The sequence below is a fragment of the Tympanuchus pallidicinctus genome, unplaced genomic scaffold (genome assembly GCF_026119805.1).
Source record: "Tympanuchus pallidicinctus isolate F22 unplaced genomic scaffold, pur_lepc_1.0 scaffold15, whole genome shotgun sequence".
NCBI lineage: Eukaryota > Metazoa > Chordata > Aves > Galliformes > Phasianidae > Tympanuchus > Tympanuchus pallidicinctus.
In genome coordinates, this window is record NW_026294669.1 from 10,262,077 (window position 1) to 10,278,579 (window position 16,503).

Below are 16,503 nucleotides of genomic sequence, written 5' to 3' on the forward strand. Positions count from 1 at the left end.
CCAGGCAGGTGCAGAGGGGTACCTCTGGCATGGGACACGAGTACTAACACTACTTTGGTACGCACACCAGTAGGAGCACAGAAGGAGGTTCTGGATGCCTCTCCACAGGCACACAGAAGCCACAGCACACTGTGCTCCTCTGCAGTCTCTCTCAGATTTCTGGCTGCATGATGAGCTTGGAGAGTACGTAGAGGATATTTTTTTTATTTTTTATTTTTTAAAGCAGCAATTTCAGGAAAACTGAGGTAACTTATCATCACCTCTCAGCTCATTCACTCTTCCTTTCACTCTTAAAAACAGTAATGTTAAAAATTCCCAGTTAACAAGTAACTGGAGGCAAAATACAAACCACTGGCACGCATGGCTGAAGTTTTGGTACAGAACCAGGCTTCTACATACAGCACCACAGTGGATTTTAGCTAATCATTGTGCTTCTCAATTAGTGCAGACCAAGCAGGTTTACTATGTTAGAAAAGTTTACCTTAAAAGGAGATTTTTTGAGAATAGAAGAGCAATTCCTGCACAGTCACTGACTGTAAAACAAGAAGACCTGAAGGAGCAGTGGCTTTAACCTCATGGGCAGGTTATGAAAGAGACAGGAGGAAGGCACTGGAAATCTATGCTGCAAATGCTCAGTTTGCCATAAATATCATAGCCATGTAAGGTCTACACTGTCAGCATAACCACACTTGCAAATAGTTTCTTACAGATACCTGGCATACCTACCCTGGATCTGCTGCAAACAGACCTCTGAAGCAGCAGGAGGAAAAGGCAGAACACAGGCACTGCAACCTGCTTGGATGGAAGCAGCTGCACCACTGCAAGCAAACTCCTCCCTTCTTTCCACTTTCCTCCCCATCAAAGCTGGTCATTTTTACTTGTGATCTCAAAGCTCTCCATCAGCTTTAACATTCAAGTGCAGGAAGGAAGATGAGCAGACTTACACTTAAATAAATCCTATTTCTGATTGGCTTTATGGGCGTGAACGTAGAAGCTAAAGAGCAAAACAACACATAATGCTACCTGCGTCAGTAGCCTTATTTCTGAAATTGCTCTCTCCTATTCCAATGACTGCATATAGGTAAAGCCTTTGCTGTATCAAAGCTTTGGGAAATTGGAAACTGGGGAAGGAAGATTTCATTTAAAACTTGACATTTGGAGGCATCCCAGCAAAAAAACACATAGTAGATTGTTTCCTGTAGAGTGTTTCCTGAAACAGAAGATGTTTATATACACACATTTGAAGGGGCTGCCTTTCCATCCCAACATGAGGAATAAATGCTGAAGGAAATACTTCACCTTTATGATAGATGCAACTTGGATTGCAACATTTTAAATAGTACCTGGGGAAAGACTACAAGAATGACATAGGGCACAAAAGCAGGAAAGTAGGATTCAAACCAACCAAAAATCAGGCAGGCACTTTAGGCAGATGGCACTTATTCTTCCCATTAGGCTGATGTACTAACGCCAAGCATGGGCACAGTGGCAGCAGATGGGAATCACACAGCTTTGTTTGTATTTGGGACCTGCTGGAAGGGGAGCCATGCAATTAAGCAGAGAATATCTACTCCAAGCCAAAGAAATATGTATTTTGAGTCCTGCTCTACACAGCTTAGTGGGAATTACTGCTAAAATCAAACAGATCTTAGGAATCACAAGACAGAACTGAGACTTTACTTCAGAGACGCACAGCAAAAATGTTATCTTTCATTCAAGCACTAAGCTCTTCTCGTCATGTTCACACAAGCACTACACTTTGTGCCTTTACTATGGAGTGGGAGTTCTTTACTATAAGAGTGGTGAGGCGCTGGAACAGGCTGCCCAGAGAGGTTGTGGATGCCCGGTCCCTGGACATACTCACAGCCAGACTGGATGGGATCTTGGGCAACCTGGTCTGGTATTAAATGGGGAAGTTGGTGGCCCTGCCTGTGGCAGGGGGGTTGGAGATTCATGATCCTTAAGGTCCCTTCTGACTCAGGCCATTCTGTGATTTTGTGCCTTCTACTTACTACCTCAAAGATTTGCTAGCAGGAGTTCCTATTTCATGCATAATTCCTTCTACTGTTAGAACTCCTATTGGCTTGCTAGTAAAAATAATTCAACAAATAATCCAGCCCACTGCTTGATTTTACATCTACCAAAGAGCATCTGAATGCACTAAACAAGCAACACTTACTTGTGTTGCTGTAGCATTTTCCAAAGGTCTCCAAACTCTTTATAAACACTGCCTAATGAATCAGGCAATATTTATTTAACTGCCTGGCAAACACAGATACACCTCTTTTTAACAGCGGGAATGAATAGCAGTAACTCAGTGGCCAAGTTGAGAACCACTGCTCTCCAGAAGACCAATCCCTCTCTCGATTCCAGCCTCTGTCCCAGCCTGCAGACCCAAGCAAGCCAAAATACGGACAGCAGTACTTGCAGTCAATCCCGTAAAATAAGGGAGGAGGGGGGATTACAAGGAACAGAGAAAAACCCAAACCCACGGCCAATAAAGAATAAGACTGCTGTTGCCACTGCCACAGGGAGCAGACACAAACCACAGCTCCGAACAGCACAACAGCCTTGCCAGCACTTAGTTCTGACAGCAAACAAGTCTGCTGCAGTGGGATGTGCAGAATAAAGCCAAAGTTCCCAGCTAAACATTACTGCCAAAGTAGCCATTGCTTGTCAATATTTGTGAAACAAATCGAGCTTGTGTTGTAAATATCCTTGCATCTGTGTGCTGTTTGTTTCAGTATGAAGGGTTGCAAATAAGCCTCACAGCATACTTGTTCTAGGAGAATGGCCTGAGAGTCTCTGGCAGCGCTCAGCTGTACCCAGTGCCTACAAACAGCCCTCTGTGACCAGTGACAGACAGCACTCCTGCATCCTCACATTATCACTCCAGCAGTTTGCAACCACCTGTATTAGAAAAAAGAAAGCCTTAAGGAAAAAAAAAAAAAAAAAAAATCAAGGAAAATAGAAGTTCTAAAGTCATCTCAGTGCTAAGAGATTGATTTCAGAGTGCTCTATAGGCCTAACAAGTAAATCAACCATAAAACTTGGTCAGGCTCAAGCACAAGGTCCCTCGTGTGCACAAAAGCATCCTGTGTTAAACACATGAGCCTACCAGCTCCACGGGACAGACCCCAGGTGAGGACACATCTCTGCAGGAAGCAAGGACAGAAGAAAAGTCTCTGATAAAAACCCAGCCACAGCTGGACAGGCCATCTATTTTTTCCAGGCTCTTCTCATCTGAGTAATCCAAAGATATACTGCTCAACCCTCCAAGAGAGAGCTGCATCTACTGTTGCATTCACTGTGTCTTGTTCACAGGCTAGTCCTCAGCAAGAGGAAATACGGTTGGGAACGTATGAGTTTATTCTTACACCTTAGAAGCTCTTACAGCATGACCATCAACAGGCTGCCTCACTGTCAGGGAACAGCTCACCCTTCCTTAAGGACAGGAAGCTCCCCATCCTGGTGAGACAGGAGGTACAAGGACCAAGCTACTTATAAAATATATTTAATGTCTCCTCCAGGAATGCTTTAATACATCAATTCACTTCCTTAGAGATTGCTTTAGATGAAAACATTTATAAAGAAAGAAAGGGGAAAGCATATCAGAGTTTGAATAAACGAGTTGATTTTACAGAAAAAACAAGCAATGCATTACCCTCCCCATCACCATCACTTACAAGCTCAAGAACACAGACTGAACTGTTAAGTGCCAACACTTTCTGGATTTCAGATGGAAGCCTTCCACATTGAATCTTTCCTTCCTCAACCCAGAACTGAAGTAAATCATGGAGATTTATTGCAAGCTATCGGTTATTGCTTAGTTGCATTACAGCAGCATTTTCAAGGGCCAAATGGCCTCATCGTTCAGCAGCTGTACAAACACATGCCACGTGCACACACAAAGTAAGAACCTCACAGCACAGAGGTGGCATGAAACAAAGAGGAAACAGTCACAAACACAGCTGATAAGAAACTAAAGTCAAGAACCTGGTCCAGTACCCTCTTCACTAATGCTCATTACCAACATCAGTAAGTTGTCTAGCAGCACTGTTGTTAGAAAGGAGCCTGGTCTTCAGAGATCTGCCAGGTCTCCATGTGACTTTCTCCTCTTTAGTGTCAAGACATTATCTGCTGGCTATTTGCTATTTGGCAGGTGGAAACAGGTGCAAACTATGATTCACCAGCAACTCTCTCTGGGTCACTACCCGATGGATGGAGACCAGCTCCAAAATCAGCATTAAAAGGAGTGATATGATTTGCAGAGACAACAGGTTTGTGCAGTGTACAATTTGTTCGTTCCACAGCAATCCACCCAAACACAAAGGAAGCCAGCAAGCTGTTCCTCTGCAAATCAGGGAAGGAAATTTGCCACCTGTAGGCAAAGTTGCAGAAGCAGAGAGGCTCTACGGTACATAAACTAAAGCCATAGGTAACATGTTATTGGGCTGACCCACTCCAGAGGCTTTCAGATCTGCAAGCTATGAAGCACAACCTACAAGCACAGAGGAAGCTCTTCAGAAGAAAGCACATTTTCCTGAGAAACAGAAATGGGTGGGCACTTCAAAATCAACCAGCCCTATTGCGTGTGCAATATCTGCTGTCCAAGCAGAACTGTGCTGCCCTCCAGCCAAGGCATAACATGTGGGATTCTACCTCACCCTGTTTGTGAGAAAGTTGCAGCAGTGTTTCCATGCTCTGTGGCTCCCATGACAGGCAATATCATAACTGAGGTCTCCAGCTTTGGGCTGGAAACACATTGTCACAGAAGTGACAAACAGCTTGTAGTGGAGAAACAATCCCCTACCAATTGCACAAAGGAAGAACAAAGGTGGTAAGATGCAGGCTCCCTGTGGTTATACAGAAACTGTACAGAGCGATGTGCATTCAGCTACAGGCAACAAGTTTCAGAGCTACCAAAAGAGCTAAGTCAGCAATACAAGCCAAAAGGGAGCGTGGGCGAAGGGGGAATAAAAAACAGCAAGTTACATACCCACAGTCTATCCAGCTAATAGTACCTCGTCCTTTCACCTCCTGGGCCACATTAGACAGTAACCTGAGTGAGCTTTCTGCAGCCGCAGCTGGAAGAAACAAACAAAAAAAAAAAGTCACCAACAGCATTATTACTCCATAGAGAAGAATATAATGGTGCATTCCTTTGTTCTGAAGCACTGGAACTTCTTCTCTAATCTGAAGAGACTGCTAAGAGAAGGATCAGCAAAATCTTCTGTAAACCAGAAGAAACGCTGGCTGCAGCTACAGCAGGTGGCTCCTTCCCATCTCACTCCCCCTTAAAATTCAGATTCATCCCTCCATGCATTCCTTGACCTATATCTATAGAGCAACGCCATGTTCTCTTCTGCAAACCAGCTTCTATCCAACAACACTTTTTTCCCCATGGCTCAGCACAAACTGGTTCATGCCACTGCTTGCTAATTAGAGCATTTAATTAAGAAATTCCATCAGCTGTAAGGGCAAGTCATTCAGCTTCTCTTCCTGTCTCAGTCCCACTCCTGTAATACTTACCTAATAGCAGGCTGTTATTCTCATATTAACCATGGGAAACAGCCAAAACAGAGGTCGGGGGGAGCTCAAAACTATGAGCAGAAGGCACCTAGAAAAGCTTCTTTCAAGAACTGGCTGCACACTCAAGTGAGATTTTTACAATGGCCATGTCACGTGTGAAGTTTTTGCAAAACATTTCCATTCCAAAGCACTCTTATAAATGGTATTAAAAATAAACAAAGAAGAAAAATGGAATGAGCAGTCAAAAAAGAAAAGAGAGCCCCAATACCAACTCCCCAAACAGTCTCTAATGGAGACTGTTCCCTGCCTCAATAAACAAAATACAGAAATCCTTGAACTACTTTACCTTTTGCTGTATCCAGATCACTGGAATAGAAGATACATGGAGTGTAAGAGCAGGTGTACTGGGTTAGATCAAACATCTACATAAACCAATAACTTGTCTCCAAGAGTGAGAAAAGTGAATGCTTATGACCAGAGGTAGACCCAGCAGGCAGTGATAGTTCTGTTTCCTTCAAGTAATTTCTAGTTTTTAGAAAATTTTATCCCAAGGTTCCTGAGGCAGAAGCAGCTTCCTTGTATTCAACAGCCTCTGTGGGCCTCGATGCCACCAGAGCCTCCAGGCCATTCCTGTTGGCTCAAGAAAATCCTACCCCAAGGTGTTGGTAACGCACAGCTGTGGCAGTGCACAACAGCCACCTCTCCACTACACAGGGACATGGATTCAAGGGGGAATTCTTCCTGCACTCATAGCACAACAGCTCAACAAGCTCCCTTTAAAGAGGGCAAATGAACATAAGCATTTGGGACTGGACAGACTCCTCCCATAAGTCTCACTAGTTGGGCAGCCGTGACAGGACATCCAGCTGATAGGATGAACTAGATGTCCCCCTCCAAGTGGGGATATTTCCTGAAACCAACACATTTTCTGCATGAGATAGGAATGCTCATCTAGTCATGCTCCACCGAGAAGCAAAGCCTTGTTCCAGCATGACCAGTTGTTGGCCAATGGCTCATCACAGCTAGAGGGGATGTATCTGGGATTAAAGTTCCTATCTCTGTATTCTCATCTTCACTTCCCCTCCCCTTTTTCCTTAACTGGGTGACAGTTATGCAAGAGCATTCTAATTGTGCAAGGATCACTGTGCGAGGGAGAAACATTAATCCCACTGCCAGCTCTGCATGCGGCGCTTCAGACTGCTAAAACCAACCAATTAAATAATAAAAACAGAAAAAAGAAATCTCCGCAACACACTTTTTCAACAATGCCTATAGGGCAACATTTATTTGATGACTGTCAGAGCCAAAGTGCTCTGGTTGTGCTACTAAAAAAAAAAAAAAAGAAATTAAAGCAACCACCACTTAAAGTATTAAGCATAAAAAGAAAATTTTCCCTTTAAAAAGCTGAATAATACAGATGTCTTTTTTTTCCCCTTCATTTAAAGCATACCTTTCAAAAAAATCACTGTTCAAAACTCTTTTCTGACTTTCACTTTGAAGCTGTTACTGAAAAACCATTTGTCCATGTTTTAGCCCTCAGAATTTCCCATTAGAACAAAACACAAATACTTCAACAAAACTTGTCACGTCTGTCATTTTAACTGTCACAGAATAAGCCCATCTATAGAAAACAAAGTTAACTATCCCAGCATCCACACATTTTTGTCTGCAAAATTCTGATAGTGGGGGTGGGGTTGGGTCCCCACATACAGCTCTGGTTTGCCATGCTTCAAACCCAGCGATCCTCCTGACGTCACTGTGTCTAAACTAAGACCTTTGCAACTGGCAAGAAAGGAAAGATGCAACCCCCAAGCAAAACTTATCCTTGTACCACTTGTCCAAGAGGAAAGTAAAGGAGGCAACAAAATAACAACACACCCAAACAGTACGCAGAAAATCAACTCAGTGAACGGTTTTTCTTCCTGCTCTCCAATGTGTTGCATGGGCACAAGAGCATCCTGAAGTCGTGCACAGAGCTTCAAGATTGCTTCTTAATTTTCTATGGCGCCAACACAAACAAATAGCAAACAAAAAAAATCATCAAAACAAATGAGGTGACAAAGGTAAAGAAGGAACAGAACACAGCAAAAGAAAGAGCAAACAGACAGACATAAGCAAGAGTGAACAACTAGAATGAGAGAGAAGACAGCAAGGAGATTCAAGGGGACAGGTGGCATGATGTGAAGTGAGCCATTTTCTCTCTCTTACATAAGCAGCTCATTTTTTATTTCTATATTTTGTTCATTAGAGTTGAAAGACAACCGTGGGACATCCAAAGCTGTCAAAAGCAAAGACGGGCTGATTTCAGAACTGTAACTATTCATTAAGCCTTTCAGTGCCACCAGCAAATCGAAACTCGCCAACTACTGCGATAAGCACACCAGCAAGCTCTGACTGATAGCTTTTGTGAGCAGCCATTTTTTGGCTACAAAGCCAGAAGGTACATTTTCACCAGTGACAGAGCAATTAAAAGATCAAATTAAGAAACCCTTCTATCTTGAGACATCAGGAGTCTCTGCAACAGAACAAAGGACACCACTCCTAAAGAAGCCCTTGTGCTGCACCTTGCAGTCACATAAGGTAACACAGAGCAAACAGCGAGGACAAAGAGCTCAGTCATTTGAGTAGAACACATGAATATCCACAAACACATCCATGCTATTGGGCCCAAAGACCTGGGTCAGTCAGGAGGAAAGGAACTCACCAGATTTGGAATACAGCACTAGTACGTTGTTTCGTGTCCTGAGAAGCTTCTTAAAATCCTTGTGGTCACTTATTTTTTCTATGAGAGGAGACAATTTCAATGAGTACCCAAACACCAGCAGAAATGCCTACAGAAAAAAAAAAAAGCCAGAAACATTAGAAATAGTTTCCACACTGAGAAATAAAACACAAACTGCTCTTGAAATTGCCTTGATCTGTTTCACAATCTGGAGATGTACTGCCATAAATAAACTATTGTGTTGATGTGACCAGCAAAACAAATGAACGAAAGAAGCCATAACCATGATTTACTGAAACTGGACCATTACTGCTCCCAGTAAGCAACCTTAGGTTGAAAGATGAGGTAAATTTAACATCCAGAAATATGTTTACAGTTAAAAAGTCATTGCCTTTAGAAGTTTGTTCCTTTAATTAGAAAAAATTCCTACATAAATTTAATATACAGTAACGAGAGATGCAGCAAAACACTGCTCTGAAAGCCCTCTTGCCCTGATTCTTTAAATCCTCTGAAAACCCAGAGGAACATGTCCATACCCTGCAGAAGGCAGCAAGAGCCATGCGGTTAAATAACTAACCCAAGCTGACACGGAGCAGATGAAGGAAACAAAGGCAGAATTTCTAAGCAACTGTGTCTGCACTTAGAGGCACAGCCCCCTCCCAACCACCCTCCTCCAAGGGATGATGGCTCAGCTCCCCACCAGCCACACCACATCCCAGTGCCTTTGCCACAAGATCGGGCTTGGCTTCCACCATGTCTCACAGGCATGTCTCTTAGTCTCTCTGCATCCAGGCAAAGAAATCACTTCTTTTGTGGCATCTTCTAGCCTACTTAAAATCACAGCTGCTCCACAGCAGAATTTGTCTTTTACTCTGCCATAAAGTAAAACTAGCAAAACACGGCCATAACCTTCCTAGAGCCTCCAGTGTTCATTTGTGCCGCAATAATCTTCAATAATAATAATAATAATCTTATCCATAAGGCTGCGCCGCCTCCCTTCTGCACAGTAATGAATTCATACTAATGGAATGATTATGGGAAGCTTAGCCGGAGAAATTATCTAGTTTACATTCACCTTACAGTAAAACCTTAACACTTAATTGCTGGGCTAAAAGCTTTCATTCATTTGCCAAAAACACACACAAGATGTTCCACATCTCCTCAATTACAGGACTAATTTTGATCAGGTCTCATTCCAGCTGAGTTGTAAAACTTAGGTCCAGGGTGGATGGGAAGAAGCAGGGTCCTGTTCCTCACACCATGCCTGCTACAGATTGCAGCATTCAAAACAAGGCACTCAGCCAACCCAACTCAGAGGATGCAGCCCCAGGCATTGTTTCATTACAAAGCCAGTTATCTGCTAACACCATGTCAACGAGACACCTATGAAACACAGTTTGAAAGAACCAGAAGCTTTTTCCACATGTCGAGCAAGGAGGTACATGGAAACAGTTGAACTGGAAGGACTGCCATCCTCAAAGCAACCTCAGGACATGTTTAGGAAGAACTGCTAGAAGATACACCTGCAATATACAATGCAAAAGTACAACAGGCAGCACAAGCTTAGGGCAAACAGGTCAACCCACTGCATAACACTGCTCCATCAAATCCCAATGCTTTATGTCATCTGACACACTCATTCCTCCAAATCCAGCTGTCCAGAGCTCAACCTCTCTCCTTCAGGCTGATGAACATGAATCACTTGTGTATTTTGTGAGGTAAATACACAGTGCTGCCAATCAATGCTGACAAACACAGTTGTGCTAGGCGAGGTGACACAGGCATTCAAATTCCTGCTTAAAACTCATTGCAGTCAGGAGCTGTACAGGAAGGATTAATCTAACATGGCTTTATGAGCACATCTCTTTAATCCTAAATATTTTTTAAACACTTTCCCCACAACTTTATGCAATCACTCAAGTATCCTACTGTTTTATTTCTATCTTCAGTTACAGGAGGCTAAACTCAACCTGCACTGAAAGCAGGGGAAAAGCAAAACTGTAGCCTGTTCCCTTGGTTTAGAAACCTGCAGTTAAATCAGGAGAAGTAGGTCTGAACTTACTGCTGATAAGAAAGAATTGGAATTAAAAACAACACACACAAAAGCCACTTTCAATATGACACCACACAGTATTACGAACTTTGCTTAAAAGCATCCATAGAGTTCCACTCATAGCTTGACTGCACATGTATCTCACGTCTCTTCCAGATGGAAAGGCTGTTTAGGCCATTTCAGAAGGTTTTTTTGCTGTTGTTATAATGGCAGAGCTATAAACCTTTTGAAAAATTGGATTCTGGAAACAGTGACAGCTCTAACTACTGCCTCGCCTGCGTTGCCACTGAGAGAAAGCATGCCATGCTGGTGGAACTGCAGCACTTCAAGGGAAAAGCACGAAACGTTGCAAAGATGTGCTGTTATCTCACCCTATTTCTCTCAGGGCAACACAGCAATGCTCACATTGCCGTGGTCTCACTGCAGCACCTCTCTCTGATGCTCCAGCTCGGAACAGAAAGGCACCACATACAAGCACGTCTATCAGCCCCACTCAATAAATCATCATTTCCCTTTAATTAAGATTAACGTTCCAGCCTTTTTTTTTTTTTTGTCATAAAACCCAATCTGATCTGAGCCAGTAGCACCAGCAGGGCAGCAGTGCCCCGGCTGCCACCTCAGGCAGCAGCACAGCACCAGGAGGTTATCGGCTGCACCGAGGAGTTCACGCCTTTCCAACCAGCGTTTGCATTGCGCTGTGTTTGCAAAATGATAAGAATTCAGTAGTTCTGTGCTCTCTGGCTTTCTCATGCAGAAATGAATGAGGGCACACTGCTTCTTCTTTAAATCCAGGGCACGAGAGGAGACGAGGTCCTATTAAAAAAAGATGTCATGGAAGATGTCTGTTCCTCCTGGGCAGGAGGTTGCTTCCAGATGCATCACACCAATAGAGAAACGAGCTAAACCCTACTTTCGCTTGAGCATCCTAAAGCTTTAAAATCTGTGCACAACCACTGCGGAACAGCTAAGGAAGACTCCAAACGCTTTACCTAAAAGGTGAAATGAGAAGCTGCTTCCCTCAGCAGCCTTCAAAGCAGAAGGCATACAAGGACCATACCAACACCTGCACCATCCCTATTTCAGAGGGCTCTGCTGATGACGAACTGCAGTAAAACTGGTGGATGGTCTGCTCTATTTCATGCTGTGTTTGTACACTGCCCAGAAGTACGGGTCCTCCCAAGGTTGCTCTGCAAGCTGTACCTGATACAGCCATCACCTCCACAGCCTAAGGACCTTCAGAAAAAGCATACACAACACAGACTGCAAAATGCAAACCTGGAGCACTTCTCATCTAGGTAGTTCCCCCAGCTCATGAGCTGAATGGGAATTTATTTTCACAGTGCTGCTCTGTGTAGGTTGCATGTCACTCACAGGATCGCAGCATCTGATACGAGATGCATCACGGATTCTCAGGTAAAACACAAGTGAACCAAATCCCTCAAGACAGCCAATTCAAACCTGCTGGGAGATGCTGCTGTTTGAATACAAGGTACAAAACACGTGTTCTGCCTCTGCTCTTCAAATCAAAGCCCGTATTTAAATACATAATGTTGCAAGCTAGGTGGAAGGAGTCAGAAAGGTTTAATTTTCCCTTTTCTTCCCCCGCTCCCCAGCAATTCCTCACAGAGCTGCTGAGCACACACGTGTTACCAACAGCCAGGCACTCCACAGCCCCTCTGTTAGAGCTGCACCTGAGACAAACCTGAGTCTTCAGAAACCCAGAGGCAAAGATAACCCTCCGGCAGATAACTATTTGCTAATTACACAGCCAGGACAGACACTAGTGAAAACACGGCCATCACTCAGGCCGTGCTTTTTGCAAATCACCAAGGACCTGAGAAAGCAGAGCTTACTCCCCGAGTTGTTACTCTTCTCTGAATCTCATTTCAGAATGAAAAATGGGAATATTTTTTAAGCTGACACAAGAAGACATTTTCATATTTTACATTTATTATTCAAATGAAAAGGAATAAACGTTCCATTCTCACAGAACCTCAACCTTAATCCTCACCTCAATTCACAATTTGCTGCCCACAAAAACTGCACAACAGCACAGACTCCTGCTATGGACAAGCAGCATGGCTGGAGGAGAAGTTTGTATCAAGGACAATGGAAACACAGTTTTAAAAACAAGAAAATACAAACCCAAGTTCAATAAGGAAGAACCATCAGAGGAGCAGAATTGCAAAACTGACAGAAAAAAAACTATTTCCTATTCTCTCATTTCCAGTTCAAGAGCATGAAATATGCATTTCCCTGGACACAAATTATGCTTAAAAAATACAAAGGGATACATGGCTGAAACACTGCTTAAGTGCCTGCATCCATATGTCAACATGCAATTTTTATGCGTGCACTAACACTTGCATGTATAATTAGGGAGGCAATTTGCACACCATTCATCAGGAGTGGCATGGGTGATGCGAACGGTGCTGATTGCAGCTCAACTGCTGTTCGGCAGGAACACAGCCACAATTCCAAATGCCTGTCCTCCAGCAACATATTGACTTTGAGTTCTGTCTTAGCTTAATCACCCACTGATGTCATTTTCATTTTGGGACAACAGTGTTCAACCCACTGCAAATATGGTCAAAGAGTGACCCTGTGCATATGAAACAGATTGTGTCTGACAAAGCATTTTATGGGAATTTAGCTGAAGACCAAACCTGCCTCGGAATTTCAAGCAGCAGTGCAGATCACAGAATTTAATTTCATAATTGATTTCTTTCAGAGGGGAGTAGTTCACATTCTAAAAAGATGTCTTGCCTGATACATTAAAGTGAGGAAGGGAAAAAAAAAAAGCAACAAATCCCAATAACAAGACCAGACTTCACTTTTCCTTTCCTGTTCAGTCTCCAAAACAAACCCACAGCAAAGCACACACTTTGCCCCAGAATGTGAGTTTGAAGGAACATCCCTACGCTGTGGGATGCTGCTCTGTGAGCCTGCAGACAAGCCAGGGGCACAGGCAGATCCCAGGGTGCAGCAGTGCACCAGCCACCTCCAGGTGAGAGAAGGAGGGGCACAGACACGGCGCTCCCTTCCCCCCAGTTTGTTCCAGCTTAAAAATACAAGATGTTCAAATCCAAAGCTCTCTTGTTTACAAGAATCACCATTTGACTGCAGATGTTTTATCTTCCTTTTTCATCATACCAGCCACTCTTGACCTTGTGCAATAATTGCTTGCTTTTCACTCAAGTCCTCCCTCTGCTGCTATTTACATTCAGGGCTGTGCAGCTTTGATCACTCAGCCATTTGTAAAAAACGTCTTCCACGATAGATAGTGAGATGTAGGACAGTCCCCCGTTTTCATTCATGATTACTATCCAAAATAGCTGCAGAAATGTTTTAATCAAATCAGATGAGTGGAAATAGGGTTATCTCTGTTACCCAAAGGTACCTGGAAGCCCTGTTAAGCACTGGCACACCACAGAGAGGTAGTGGATGCCCCATCCCTGGAGACACTTAAGGTAGGTCTGAATGGGGCTCTGAGCACCTGATGGAGCTGTAGGGGTCCTTGCTCATCGCTGGGGGGTAGGACCAGATGGCCTTTAAAGGTTTCTTCCAATTCCAACAAGTGTGGATTGGAGCACCCTGGTCTAGAGGGAGGTGTCCCTGCCCGTAGCAGAGGGCTGAAACTAGATGATCTTAAGGGTCTCTTCTAACCAAATCATTCTATGATTCTATGATTTATTATTCAAAGGAAGGGGAAGAGAATGGGTAATGAGATACATAGAAGTGAGATACATGGAAGATGCATTCTAATTCTGTATACAATCCAGACCAATTAATTCTCACCTCAAATCATGCAAGGAATAAAATACTAACAACAAAAGAACTGCCAGCACTTCACTGTGATGGGTCATGTATGAAAGAGGCAAGTGTCCCATCCTCTTCTGTTCACCAAGGAAGGCAAATCAAAATCCTGGCAGAATAGCCTCGTATTCTTTAAACTTAGTCTGAAAAATGCAACAAATAAAGCATTCAACTTGATGCAGCACTAGCTATGTTCACTTTCCAAATATAGAAGACAGAGAAAATACCATGGCGACGTCAAGATTTGCCTAGTCTCTACTGTTCATATTGTTCTTAAACACTGGGTTTTAAGGAACAGAAGCTACAGGCATAATAGCCTGTACTAAAGGTGGTTCCAAAGCTCTGCGTAGCCAATTAATTGTATGGTTTATCACCGGTTTTCAAATGCTTAGTGAGGGAAAAAAAAAAGGCAACTATTTGCTGATTAACAACTGACTGTAATAGGGTCAATTACTAATGCTGACGAAGAACTTCCTCCTTATTAGGGACGTGCAGCTCGCTCTCTCCAAGCCAAGCATCACTGCAAAACAAGCTGCTGGTGAAGGGCCATGTCAGATGCTGCTTCTCAACACACACATTGGAATAGCTTCAGAAACTCAGGGCACGAGAAGAGCAAGGCCCACACAACCCCCCACTAAAAACTGGTTTTGAAGAAGTTTAAGGAACTATCACCCAGCACAAGAAGCATGTAGGAGAGACTATAAAAAGAAGACAAAACAACTATTAATGGGACTTACGAAGAAGAGAGGGGAAAAAAAAAAAAAAAAGTGACATCTGAAAATCCTTAGCACTTCATACAGCAAACGTTATCTTCAAAGCACCGCACAAATATTAACTAATTAATCCTCACATTTTTCTGCCAGGTGAGAAGCAAATAAGCTTAACTTCTACAGCAGGAGCAGAATTCATGGGGAAAAGCAGAGCTCTGTGAGAGGCAAAGCAGAGGCAGTGCCTGCACGAGTCAATGATCCCAGAGCAGCCCACAGTGTCCTCAGTGCTGGTGGTAAAAAGGGAGAGACAGGTTGAATGCAATCACCCCAGAAACTACAAAGAAAGGTCTCATTACTCCCTATTTTACTGAAATCATAGAATCAGTAAGGTTGGGAAAGACTACTAAGGTCACTGAGTCCAAGTGCCAGCTCACCCCCACCATGCCCACTGACCATGTCCCTCAGTGCCACATCTACACGCTTCTTGGAACACCTCCAGGGACAGTGACTCCACCACTTCAAGGAACAACAATGCTGAAAAGCAAATATAAATGGTCAATAACAGAGCAATGTCCACAGCTGATTGCCCATGGTGTTGTGAGCTCAGTTCTGGGCAGAACCATTGCTCCTGGTGATCACACCACACTTGTAGCAATGTCCCAGCTCTTCTAAAGGGAATTTCAGCTCAAATGCCAGTAGATTCAACATATCATTCCATAAGGCCTACACACCTGCCAGAGGGCCACACCGCAGAGCTGCCTGCAACAGGGAGCCCACTCAGCCTCCACCAGCCAGGATCCAGGAACCCGTGTCCCTACCCAGCACTGCACAGCAGTGACATTGTCAGGGACTTGCTGACTCCAGCAGCTGGAAGCCTGAAATGTTCAAAGCCTTTCTCTGAAGCACAGCATTCTAGCAGCACCAGGTCAAGCAGCCTCGCGCTTCCTGAAAGTGTAAGCTGGCCAACCTCTCTTGATTCAATTTCCCCGTCACTAAACCAACAGGTGGAGGATTAACCAATCTTTGCCATGCTGGGCCCAGATAACACTTGTGTTTGCATGGCAAACGTGTCCCAGGTGTGTTGTCCTGCTAGGCTCTGTTTGGGAAGGGACAGCACCTGACCCCCCAATGGCAATTTCACCCTATTGGTAAGCTCCCTCCCTGTGCCACCAACATTAAGTCTGGTCCTTCAAGCACAGGGTCTGGCCAACCACTCACTCAACCCAATGGGGAAGTACCCAAACCACAGCTTCCCTACAACTCCAGCTCATTCAAGAAATAAAACAGAGATCAGCACACTACCTCTCTTGAGCGTGCACCATGAATCTGCAACGATGCAGGAGACCACTAAGCATCTTCCCTAAGGAGATCCCAAAGCATTTTGTCCACCCAGCTCACAGCTTTCCTTGCACAAACACAGGAAGTCCCACAGAAAGAAGGATTTCAATGCATGGAAGCTGCCTCCAGTTTGGGGTTCTGCCCCTATTTTTCAGGAGCACTAAGCATGCACCTGGGATTGCAGCTCGAGCTGCACATCTGGCACTCTGCATTTCCACAACGAAAAAAAAAAAATAACATAAATAACATTCAGGTACATAAAGAACTGTGTCAACCCAAACTGTAAACATCATGCAAGGCATGGCCAGGAGGAGACAATGCTCTCGTTACCC

At 43.8% G+C, this 16,503-nt stretch overlaps 1 protein-coding gene across 1 annotated transcript in view; it reads right to left on the reverse strand.

Annotated features, from left to right (window-relative positions):
- The window catches only part of PDIA5 (protein disulfide isomerase family A member 5), a 92,085-nt gene that overhangs the window by 73,553 nt on the left and 2,029 nt on the right, over nt 1-16,503 (reverse strand). The window contains 2 exon segments of the mRNA XM_052674678.1: nt 5,000-5,087; nt 8,237-8,363. Coding sequence (XP_052530638.1) covers nt 5,000-5,087; nt 8,237-8,363 — 215 coding nt within the window.